The 12,710-nt window shown below is 44.3% G+C and overlaps 1 protein-coding gene across 2 annotated transcripts in view; it reads left to right on the top strand.

Moving 5' to 3' along the window:
- Positions 1–12,710, top strand: part of Pank1 (pantothenate kinase 1) — a 69,946-nt gene that overhangs the window by 42,021 nt on the left and 15,215 nt on the right. For both annotated transcript variants that reach the window (XM_052186800.1, XM_052186801.1), the window contains exon 3: positions 11,138–11,391. In XM_052186800.1, the coding sequence (XP_052042760.1) occupies positions 11,138–11,391 (254 nt within the window). The remainder of the gene's footprint in view (positions 1–11,137; positions 11,392–12,710) is intronic.

Below are 12,710 nucleotides of genomic sequence, written 5' to 3' on the forward strand. Positions count from 1 at the left end.
GTATGTTTCTCTGTGTGTGTGTGAGTGTATATGTGTGAGTGTTTTTGTGTGAGTCTGTGTGTCTGTATGTGTCTGTGTCTGTGTGTCTGTGTATATGTGTGTATTTGTGTCTGTGTGTGTGTCTATGTATGTGTGAGTGTGTATGTGTGGTTGTTTCTGAGTGTGTGAGTATGTGTATGTGTGAGTATATGTATGTCTATGTGTCCATGCCTCTGTGTGTCTGTATCATGGAGAAATAGGGACAAAGTAAGAGGAATAGGAAGTGTTGGGAGGGTCTCAGTGTGATGAGGTAACACTGAAATAGAAACCTGGAGAAGTGGTAAATCCTTCAGTCAAATAAATATTTTAGTCAGATGCATCAGTAACTGTTAAGGCATGCAGGTATTCAGACTCCAAACTCCTGGGTGTTGAAGATTTAGGAAGGGTCAAGATATACTCTAGAGCAGTGGCTCTCAACATGTGGGTCTTGACCCCTTTTAGTGGGTCACATATCAAATGTCCACATTACAATTCATAATAGTAGCAAAATTACAGTTATGAAGTATCCAAGAAATAATTTTATGGCTGGCTGTCACCACAGCATGAGGAACTATTCCTGCAGCCGCAGAAAGCTGAGAACCACTGCTCTAGGTGTTACCGGGATGGCTCTTCTGTTACGCATGCTTTCGACTTAATCGTGAGAACCAGACTTTGGATCCAGACATCCACCCTGGGCAGTACACAGCCACCTGTACACAACCACCTGTAACTCCACATCTAGGAAATCCAACATCCTCTTCTGGCCACCTGATGTGCACACACACACACACACACACACACACACACACACGGGTGGGGATAAAGCAGAAAAGAATATATACGCCTCTCCATAGTAAATGTTTTGACCACAAAGCATATGTGTGTAAAGCCATGTTGTTGTGTAGAAGAACTGCTTTTGGAGCTTGAGAACTCCATTATTATGACTAACAACAACAACAACAAAAAGCTTTTCGGCAGTTGTTAGTCATGATAACTATATAGTATAGTAAATGCACTTAAATTTTTAGGAAGTGTTAATTGCTACTCCGATTTAGAATAACCCGAAAAGCCTATAACTGATGAGATAGTCATTAATTAGACTTTCCTACATAGTACTTTCAGTAGAGTAGACTCTATTTCAGTTTTATTATTTCTTTCTCGTAGAGTCTTCAGTTTTAATTAAAAAGTTTTGTTTTATTTATACAGGTGTTTGCCTACATGAAGATCTGAGTGCCAGTGTCTATAGAGGCCAGAAGTGAGGGATTTGAGCTATAGTTGTGATCCACCATGAGGGTGCTGGGAATCAAACTCAGATCCTCTGGAAGAGCAGCCAGTGGGTTTAATCACTCAACCATTTCTCCAGTCCCGATTTTTTTTAAAAAACATTTTCTATTGATCATCATCCTAGCCAAACTTCTTATTTGAGACAGGATCTTACAGTGTCTCCCTAACTCCTGATCCTCTTGCCTCTGCCTCTCAGGTACTGGAATTACAAGCATGCCTATCACTATTCCTAACCTAAAGTAAATTTATGATTGGTGTATATTAGTTTTCAAGATTAATGATGTAGTAAGCTAGGACACAAATACCTAGGCTAATGCAAGCTGTGGACTGCTGAGATGGATCAGTGGGTAAAGATGCTTACCACCAGGCCTGACAGACAGGAGAGAGACAACTCTTGTAACTTGTAGTTTGATCTCTACATTCACTATTGTACACAGAGAGACTCGCTCTGTCTGTCTGTCTCTGTCTCTGTCTCTCTCTGTCTCTGTCTCTCAATAGACAAACAGATAAATAAAATTAACAATGCTAGGTGCTATATGGCACTGATAAACCAACAAACACTTCCACTGTTTAAACAGGACTCTACATGATCTGGTTATTCATAACAACACGAAAAAATGTAGATTATGGTTAATTTTGTAGCAGGATATTTTATCTATGAATTTTCATATTTCATTCTCTGCCATGTTTCATACTTTTCTTAGCAAGAGTTAGACACTTAGATGATATTCTTTTGATCTTTTTTTTTAAAAGTAAAATCTGTGCTTTGAATAAATAGGATATGATGGTGCTTTTTGGCTGATGCAATCAGGGACAAGGGTGCTTTCATTATATGGGTTTCAATTTTCCTGTTTTTTTTTTTTTGGTATTTATTTTATATATGTGAGTACATTGTAGCTATCTTCAGACACATCAGAAGAGTGCATCAGATCCCATTACTGATGGTTGTAAGCCACCATGTGGTTGCTGGGAATTGAACTCAGGACCTCTGGAAGAGCAGTCTGTGCTCTTAGTCGCTGAGCCATCTCTCCAGCCCATTATACGGCTTTCAGTGTTAAGATTTTCTGGGAGTTTAGCAGTCCAGAGTGCTCACTGTGCAACTACGATGCACTGAATTCAGCTCCCAGGCACCTCTCTAAGGAAACAAGGTGTGGCTGCTCATGAGCCTGTGACCCCAACCCTGGTGGGAGGGAGTGCCACAGGCAGGAGGCCTGTGGACTCTCAGCCTAGTCAGGAAATGGTGGAGAACCCTAGAAGGCACCCTAGGCCCTTCCCTATCTAGTCTGCACACACGTTCACAGGCACACACACCCCAGCACACACACGTGCAACATGCCTATACCTCCCTCAAACCCAAAGGGAAAAAGAAAAAGAAAAAAAAAGTCTTGTAAAGGAACAATGTGAAGAGTTGGGTGGGAAATCCCGAGAGAAGCGTGAGACTGGATCTTTTGAACACATGACTAGGCAGATCATTTCCACATAGGTTGGTTCTCTTTATTAGCCTGGGAATGGCTTTGTGGTATCACAGGTTTAAGATGTTGTAGATAATGGTATTCTCCACCCTCCGGTTTGATGGTCCACCTCATAATTGGCCTCTTTTATTGGATAGAGAAGAAAACAAAACTATCTTCCAGGTTAGAATTTTCATTCACTAAGCCTGTTTGAAATGTTTCTCTCTCAGCTCTGTTAGATCTTGTGGAAAGAAAAAGAATCCTGCCAGTTCCACCCTGACACTCAGAATTAACGTGTATATTTGATAAAATAACCTTTTCGGTCACGATTTGACTCTTGGAGCCAGTGTCCTTTTGAAAAGCTGGAAGTGAAATGTGTTACATAATTTGTGTCTGTTGTGGTGGAACCCAGTTCTAATCCCAGCACTAGAGAGGCAGAGACAGGAAGAGTCCCTTAAATTCAAAGTCAGCTTGAATAACAGAAGTAGTTCTAGACCACACAATAAAACCCTGCCTCAAAACAAAGCAAAATAAAAAGACACAAATGAGAAGAAGAGGAAAGAAAACAAACAAAAACAGGAATTTGTATTTTGCTCATTTTAATATATATTTACTATATATTAAATTAAATATATTAATATTTAATATTATAAATGTTTGTAATATTATTTATATAAAATTTTGCACTCATTTCTCTGCTGTAGTTACGTGATATAAAGTGGTTTGGGGGCAGGTCGATAGAATCCTCCCAGGGAACAGGTTTGTGTGTTTCTTCATGGTGGTGTGTACTCCCCTGGGTGGGTGTGTGCACTCGGAGGACAGAGGATGGTATCTGGTGCTCTTTTTACATTCTAAATTTTTCTTTGAGGCAGGGTCTTTTCCTGAACCTGGAGCCAACAAACCCCAGTGATCCTCCTGTCTGCCCACTCGGTGCTGGGTAACAGCAGGGCCATAGCCAGTTTATTACTTGGGCGCTGAGGTGGGAACTCTGCAGTAGGTGCTCTTGACCTCTAAGCCACCTGCTTGACAAACAAACCTGAAATACACAAGGAAACCTCTTGTAAATGGAGCCTGCCTGCGTGTATTTAGCACATAAGGAGTCTTGCTTTGCCCTCTAAAAATCAATCATCATATGGAAATGTTTCCAAAAGGCTTTCCGTTTTTTGTTTGTTTGTTTTGTTTTGTTTTCTGTTTGTTTTTGTTTTTCAAGATAGAATTTCTCTGTGTAACAGTCCTGGCTGTCCTGGAACTCACTTTGTAGACCAGACTGGCTTCAAACTCACAGAGATCCCCCTGCTTCTGCCTCCCAAGTGCATCACAACCGCTCAGCCTCCCCAAAGTATTGTAATTTGAGATTATATTTGAGTCGTGTTTTTGTTTTTCAGCCGTGCCCACGTATGCTAAGCAAATGTTTTACCACTGAGCTGTATCCCAAGCTGAGACATTAGTTATTTTACTAGTCACGAGTTAATTCTGAAAGCATTTCAGCTTAGCCATCTCATGCAACTCTTGGAAACAGCCCTTTCAGTTAGGATGGGCAGGTGTGCTTCGGACCGAGTGTGCACTTTTATCAAATACCCGTGCCACCCCACAGTAATGGACTCAGCAGTCCCCACTCTTCAGCCACAGCTGTCAAGCTACTCCTTTCTCCTGGGGGTAGTGGTGGTGGTGGTGGTGGTGATGGTAGTGGTGGTGGTGGTGGTGGTGGTGGTGATGGTGGTGATGGTGGTGGTGGTAGTGGTGGTGGTGGTGGTGGTGGTTATCCAGTGTGTTCTTGACACTGGCGCCTTCACTGTTACCGTGGCCTCCTAAACCTTTCCATTCACGACTCCTCCCCTCCATTTAAATTTTTAAATTATATTTATTTATCTCTGTGTGTGGATATTTTGTCTATATGTATGTCTGTGCACCACACATGAAAGAACCCGTATCAGCACCAGACACCCCAAGACCAAATTCTTAGCACAGAAATGTGTTGGCCCCAGAGAGACAATGGGCAGGGAACAAGAGAGACAAAGAAGGGAGGGAGAGGAAGAGGGAGAGGGAGAGGGAGTGATATTTGCCCCAGAGGGACAAAGGACTGACTGCCTCTGGATAGAGAGCTGCAGTCCAGAGGCCAGTGGTAGTTTCTAAAGGTAAAAAGGGAAAACTTGTGTTAGGATAAAGTGTCTGATTAAGATCGGGCATGTTAATTAGGGTAGCCGAAAGGCGGCTCTCGATTGCTGGACTTAAAACTTTGGTAGCTGGACCTTGAAAGTCAGCCTCGCGGGAGTAAGTGGGCAAATAATGGTCCTTCGCCACTAGATTTAGGAATGTGATCGAATGGTTTTTTTAGCAAGGCAGAGGAAACTGGGTAAAGCAAGGCCCACCAGAGCCGTGTTTGCCATGCTCGGGCTGGCTAGAGACCCTTCAATGTCTGGTGCCCACAGAGGCTAGGAGAGGGTATTGGATCTCCTGGAACTGGAGTTACAGATGCTTGTGAGCTTACATGGATGCTGGGAATCACACCTGGGTCTTTAGCTGCTAGTCCTCTTAACTGCTGATACAGCTCTCCAACACCCCAAGAGGTTGTCATGCAATCCCATGTATATAGGTGTGTAACATAGTTATGTGTATTTGTGCGTGTTGTGTTTGGGGACAGGGGTGAGTGGGGGTGGATGGAGTGGGGGGTTGGGGGGAGGGGGGATGAACATGGGAGTACAGGTGCTTTCAGAGGTTTGAAGGAGGTTTCGAACCCATGGAGCTGGAGTTACAAGCCATTGTGAACTGTGGGATGCTAATGCCTGGAACCATACTTGGATCCTCCACAAGGGTAGTGCACACTGTTAAATACTGAGCCATCTCTCCATTTGCCCCACCCCTAATTATTTTAAAACAAGCCCTTAATATACATATAATTTTACCTTTACTACAAATGAAAGCAAATTTGATACTGAGATGAATGTGCTGATTTAGTGTTGCATACTGGATTAAATCTCAATTGAGTGTTTGATTCTGCAGCACAGAGCGCATCTTTAAATATTTTCAGACATATGATTTATACTTTGATTGTTTAATCATCAATGTTGAGACCACTGCTTTGCATGAATATGTGGTTCAAAATGGCAAAAACGTGTTTAGGGGAGATTTGAGAAATTGCTGGAAATTCTGCCCCAATCCCAAGGCAAAATTCATCCCACATTAACAATACAAAATAAACTTACATTTAGTTACGTGGACTATGTTACAGGTGTGCAGCAGTATACCTGGGGAATCAGGGGGCAGCTTGCTAGAGTGCTTCTCTCCAGCCATGAATTTGCATAACAACTCAGACCCCCAAAGTGCTAAGAGTTGCAAGTTATGAGAGACCGGAACCCACTTCTACCGGCTTTAAAGGCTCAGGGAGCACATCTCTTTCTGTCTCTGCCCATTAGGTGAAATTGGGTTGGGATTTTGCAATTGACCTTGGTCAAAGGAATTACACCGTGGGAATTAGTGAACACTACAGACCGCAGCCAATTGTTGCACTACACCTTTCTTACTGTGCTGTGTTCAAAACTCCTGGACGCTTCATGGCACGATCGCTGGCTCTGAGAGTTAAATTTGTCATCATTCAAGGCCTGTTTAAGATCAGGACAGAGGACACACAAGCCAAGTGCTGCATAGCAGCGTCTTCAACAGCACACGTGGCAGAGGCCCCAAAGATCATCCTCTAGGAGTGTTAGACTGAGTTAGTGTGTGTAAACACACTCTGTGCTATTTGCACAGTGATGAAACTCCCTGGCAACACATTTCTCAACATGTATCCTTATAATTAAGCTATATACGTGATTGTTTTATGAACTTTTGGTTACTAGAATAAAATGCCGCAGGCAATCTAACTTTATAGAGAAAGGTGTAGTTGGGCATAATGGTGCATGCCTTTAAGTCCAGCACTTCTGAGGCAGGAGGCTGAGGAATTCCAGTCACCTACTCTCTCTCTCTCTCTCTCTCTCTCTCTCTCTCTCTCTCTCTCTCTCTCTCTCACACACACACACACACACACACATCTCCCTCTTTGTCTCCCCCTCTCTCTGTGAGTCCTCTCTTCTCCCTCTCCCTCCCTCTTTTTCTGTCTCTCTTTCTCTCTTTCCCCTCCCCCTCCCCTCTCCCTTTCCCTTTAAGGAAAACAATGTTTTATTTGCAGTTTGGGATCTTGAATTTTTTTTTTTTTAATAGGGCCTGTCTTTGAAGTTCAGGCTGATCTCTTGTCTCAGCCTTCCCAGGGCTGGAATGCAGGCTTGGGCTACCATAATGGACTTTAAAAGTCCAACAGCACGATATCATGGCTGTGGAGTAGACTCTTGGCAAGAGAGACTCAGCCAACTCAGTCAGCTTCCAGCTTCCAGGGAAGACATTCTTCAGGGCTGGATGTGCTATTGAGGGCCAGTTGGGGACAGTTCCCGTCAGCTCATCACTACCCTGGGAGCTGTGCTCCTGGTGCATGGAATCTAGAGGAAAACCAACAAAGTAAACAACGTATAAACAAAAACCAACCAACCAACCAAGCAAAAAACCCCAGCATCTAAACCAGAGCAGCTTGAAAAGCTGCTGGGTCTTGAGACATAGGCTTCTGAGGCATTACAGACCTGAGCAGATTGTGGTATTTTTTTGTTTTGTTTTGTTTTGGTGTTTGTTTGTTTTTTGAGACAGGGTTTCTCTGTGTAACCCTGGCTGTCCTGGAACTCACTCTGTAGACCAGGCTGGCCTCGAACTCAGAAATCCACCTACCTCTGCCTCCCAAGTGCTGGGATTACAGGTGTGCATCATCACGCCCGGCCAGATTGTGTTGGGCATCCTGTTACCTTTAGCCAGTCCATGGCGCTGTTGTTTTCTTATGAGGCCCGTTGGCATCTTTATCGTGACTGGAAACTCTAGCCCATGGCAAGCATTTCTCTGTAGCTGGGATCTTAAAGACCAGTTTTAAGCTTTTCTCAAAATAAATCCAAGTGTACAGACAAATTGTAAAGTATCCTGAATTTCAGATTCCCTATTTGGAAATCTCTCTTATCAGTATGACTTCCTATTTGAACCTGGGACTCTCTCCTTTATCCTCAGGGTCTCTACAAAAGTGACCTGTGACCTTTGTTTACCGTGTGTGTGTGTGTGTGTGTGTGTGTGTGTGTGTGTGTGTGACTTCCATGACCTTAGGCTCCAAAAATATCTATCCTTCTGAAAATGTGTGTGCTTTCTGCTTATGCTAGACACATTGTCTCTGTTCATATTTATGGTGTTGACTCTAGGTGTGGCTGTCAATATTGTTGATGAACCCGTGATTAATATTTAAGCAGATTAACTTACATCTCTAAGAGTGGCTGGCAACATCACCACTTGTAAGCTTGGGGCTGACCCTTGAGGTGACAACTTTCCCTCTTCATGTTTGTCAGGCAGTGACTAAGAGCAGGCCTTTAGTACAGGATCAAGGCACCTCTGAGGTGCCCGACCATGTCTGGAGATGCAGGTTTCAGGCTGGGGAACCAAGAAGAACAGAAGACATAATATGTACCCTGCTGTGTGAGTCCCCTGAAGTTTTTCAGGTCTCTGGACACTTCTAATTGATGCCTCTTCGAATGTAAATCGCGTGTATCTCATTGAAACATTTCACTTGATAAAAATTAAACATTTGGAAACATTTGTGGGGTGCATTTGCTCTGGGCCACTTGCAGTGCTTACTTCTGTGTCAACATTGCTTCTGTCACCGGGCTGGTGACCTGATCTAATTCTGTAGCGCACCTATAGATTCTGTCAGCGTTGTTAAACAGAGAGTGGCGCAAAGCCATGTTTCCTTGGAGCTGTCACCTGACATGCACGCGTCACCTCGTGCTCACGTCTGTGTGTGGGATGTGTGGGCGAGCGGGCCCATGGTCTGTACTCACAACGCCCATACTAGTGTTGGTCGCCTTATTGTTTTTGAGGCCAGGTGTCTTACTGAGTCTGGAACATACAGACTCTGCAAGGCTAGCCCACCAGCGAGCTCAGCAAGGCTAGCCCACCAGGGAGCTCCAGGGATCCTCCCAACAGCTAGGATTGTACATCTGAAGCCATGGTACCTACCTTTTTAAGTTGAGTGCTGGAGAACCCAAACTGAAGTCCTTGATGGCCCAAACCATCTCCCAAGAGGTAGCTCTTTATTACCTTTTGTAACAATAACAACAAACAAGTCTCCTTAAAAAAAAAAAAAAGTAGCCGTGCAGTGCTGCCGCATGCCTTTAATCCCAGCACGGGGAGGCAGAAGCAGGCAGATTTCTGAGTTGGAGGCCAGCCTGGTCTACAGAGTGTTCCAGGACAGCCAGGACTACACAGAGAAAAAAAATAGAGTGTACAAGTCTATCTAGCATTTGTGTTGTTTTCTTTCCAAGCCCCATGAACAGTCGTAGCAAATAAGACGGAAACAGAAACACCGGGAGATGTTTGCTAGTTGCTGGTCTGTCACTTACGGAAATTTACCGTATTTCTTATTCCACCCCTTGAGTAAGGCTAACAGAACCTACTTGTGTGTGTGTGTGTGTGTGTGTGTATATATATATATATATATATATATATATATATATATATATATATATATATTTATTGCCGATGATGGTAATTTTTGGCTTTGGAGTGTTTTTGTTTTTGTTTTATGTTTTGCTTTATTTTATTTTAGCTGCTATATAGGCAAGGCAGGTCTTGAATTAATGATGTCCCCATGTCAACATCATTAGTGTTGGAACTAGAGACATGCCACTAATCCAACCTCATGGGGTTTTTGTTTCTCTCTCTCTCTCTCTCTCTCTCTCTCTCTCTCTCTCTCTCTCTCTCTCTCTTTGTGTGTGTGTCGTCTGTCTGTCTGTCTGTTTGAATCAAACCATCACTTTTGTTTTTGGTTTTTGGTTTTTTTTTTTCCCCAGTATTGGGGGTTGAACCAAGGGCTTCATGTTGTGGTCTACCACTGACTACAGCCCTAGTCCTTTATTTATTTATTTATTGATTGATTGATTGACAGGGAAAATGATCACCAACTTGGACCTGAGGCAGTGATATTAGGAATTAACTTTTAAGGCTACAGAGTGGCTGCTCAGACCAGGGACAGCCAGCTCTCTTCCCCGTTCCCCTCTGTGTCTAAAATGGTGGCGGTCTCTCTGTTCATATTCATCTCCTTCTCCATGGGGTCCTGCTGCCTGCTTGCCTCTGTCTGACCTGCCTCCTCTCCAGAGTAGCCTTCCTTTTTGCTTTTTTTTTTAAATTATTATTATCATATATATTTCAGCAACCTCCTCTTTTTGTCCCCAAGACAAGGATGTTTTACTTCATAGAACTCTGAAAGGACAGTCGTGGGCCACTTAGCTAGTAAACCCATTGTATGTGGTGGGTGCCATGCAGATAGTATCATGGAATCTTCACAGCAACACCGAGAAGCCAGATAACTCACCTCAGACCACCTCTGTTAGGTAAGTTTTAGACCCGGAGTTCAAAGCCAGGCCCAGCTGCTCCAGAGTCAAGTGTGGCAAGAGGCTTTATGGACTCAGAGGGAATTCTGTTCCACTTCCAGACCTCTTGACCTCTTGTTTTGTCAGACATATGTAAGATTCTTGTTGGCTTCTGAATATTCTAATGCCCTAACCACTCTTGGCTGTTGTGACAGTTTGCCACACGTTTGGCAGCTTACGACTACAGAGATTTCTTCCATTGAAATTCCTGAGGCCAATAACCCTCAATTAAAGCCTTGGCATCAACACAGTTCTCTAGAGACCGCGGGGAGATTACTCTGCTTGCCTTTTCTAGTGCCCGCTTGCTCTTGGTACCCCAGAGGTCAGGGCGCAACACTCAGGTATCTGTCTCCTTCTTCAAAGGCTTCGTCCTCTACCTTCCCAACCATAACCAGTTTATTAGATGATGCATTAGAGGAGAACAAGATGGCTCGTGTAATGGTTAATAGCATGAGTGAGGTCTTTGTCTGCCGGAGGTGTCCTTGGGTGAAGGAGGATGGCGCACATTAGTTTGCCAGCAGGTAGATGTAAGACCTTCCCTGTTTGTGTCTCCTGTCGTGGGAGTTAAGGTCCATCCAGATGGCCAGTGATGATTGCTTCAAGTTTCCCATCTGCAGAGATCTGCTTTCCAAATAAGACCGTGTTCACAGCTTCTGAGAGTTAAAACAGGGGCCCGCATCCAGTCCAGCAGTCTCATACGCTAAGGAGTGCTTTCCAGACAACCAGGCAGCATTTTTCTGGTGGTGGCTGCTTGATCTTTTACGCCGGGGGTGGGCATGGGTGGGTCTGACAGCATTTCTTTCCTTTGGAATGGAGTCTTATAGAGAGCACCACAGCCCCAGGCTCCACACACCACCCTGTCAGACTGCAGCATCTAACGGGGGTTCTGTTCTCTCGCAGATTGCGGACCTGCAGCTGCATAAACTGGACGAACTGGACTGTTTGATTCAGGGTCTGCTTTATGTCGACTCGGTTGGCTTCAACGGCAAGCCGGAATGTTACTACTTCGAAAACCCCACAAATCCCGAGTTGTGTCAAAAAAAGCCATACTGTTTGGATAACCCGTACCCTATGTTGCTGGTTAACATGGGCTCAGGTGTCAGCATCCTGGCAGTGTACTCCAAGGACAACTACAAACGAGTGACGGGGACCAGGTAATCATGCTCTCCACCAGGAGAGCCTCTTCATGCTTAAACTGTGCCTCTTTCTTGAGGTGCAGTATATAGTAAAAGGTTATTAACATGGAATACATCTTTTAAAGAAATACATTGGGCTCCTATCTAGGATAACAAAAAGCAGTTTATTGGATGTTTGCTTTCGTTTGGTTTTGGATGCACATTCTTCCCTTGTAGTTAAGGCTATCCTGAAGCTTAGTGTATACACCTGTACTAACCTCAGACTCACAATCCTGCCTCTGCCCCCCCACCACCACCCCCCGAGTGCTGGGAGTATAGGCGTGAGCTGCCATAACCAGTTTATTGGATGATGCATTAGAGGAGAAAAAGATGGCTCATGTAATGGTTAATAGCGTGAGTGGGGTCTTTGTCTGCCGGAGGTGTCCTTCTCAGGTTGGGTGAAGGAGGATGGTGCACATTAGTTTGCCAGCAGGTAGATGTACCGAGTGCCAGTAAGATGGCAGAGGCTGCCAACCTTAGTCAGAGATGCTTGACACACTATCTCTTGGAACCGTTTTGGTGTCGAGGCAGGAAAGATGGCCTGAAACAACACATCATTCCAACCAGCAACCAGAAAGCTTACAAGCAATGATTTTTCCTCTTTTCAGGAGTCAGTGCAGCTTATAGGGATGTTGCGATGCAGGGTGCATCCCAACACAACCCTGTGACCCCTGGGGGTCAGAAGACTTCGTGGCTTTTTAAAAATGTATTCATCTTTTGCCCTCAAAGACCCACGTAGGGCAAACAGGCTTAGGTTCCTGTTAATGATAGGCTCAACATGGCTGAAGGATCTGTTGTCAGAAGTCATTCAGAGAGCTCACCATGAACAAAATTTAAGTTGATTTGGTATGAAGCATCCCTTCAGCCTGCTAGACCACAAAAACCCATCCTTAGAGGAACTAAAAAGGACTGGTGCCATGTGGTGTGCCCTTAGCACAGGGTGCTGAGACCATCCGCTGTTGGTGCTGACAGTGTTGACGGACGAACATGGCACGTGACTTGTCTGGGCCACAGAATCCTCATTTCTGCCGTGGAAGGTGTTGCTTGGTGTGTTTGTTGGCTTGTTTTTCTTCCAGCACTGAAAGCTCTTCAGCGCTCCTCACTGGTAGCAGGAACGTTCTACCTTTTCAGTGTGCTTCTGTGAATTGGGGTTGCGCTGTCAGCACCTCTCTGTTCCTGGGGAAGGTGATGGAAGCCAACATCTTTTGACATTTCTAGCTGTCACAGTTGGAGGTGGGACCCAACAGTATGCAATAGGTTGAAGTCAGGGACACTGATAAAACTTTGTAGTACTTAAG

Source organism: Apodemus sylvaticus, chromosome 1, assembly GCF_947179515.1.
Source record: "Apodemus sylvaticus chromosome 1, mApoSyl1.1, whole genome shotgun sequence".
In the NCBI taxonomy this organism is placed as follows: domain Eukaryota; kingdom Metazoa; phylum Chordata; class Mammalia; order Rodentia; family Muridae; genus Apodemus; species Apodemus sylvaticus.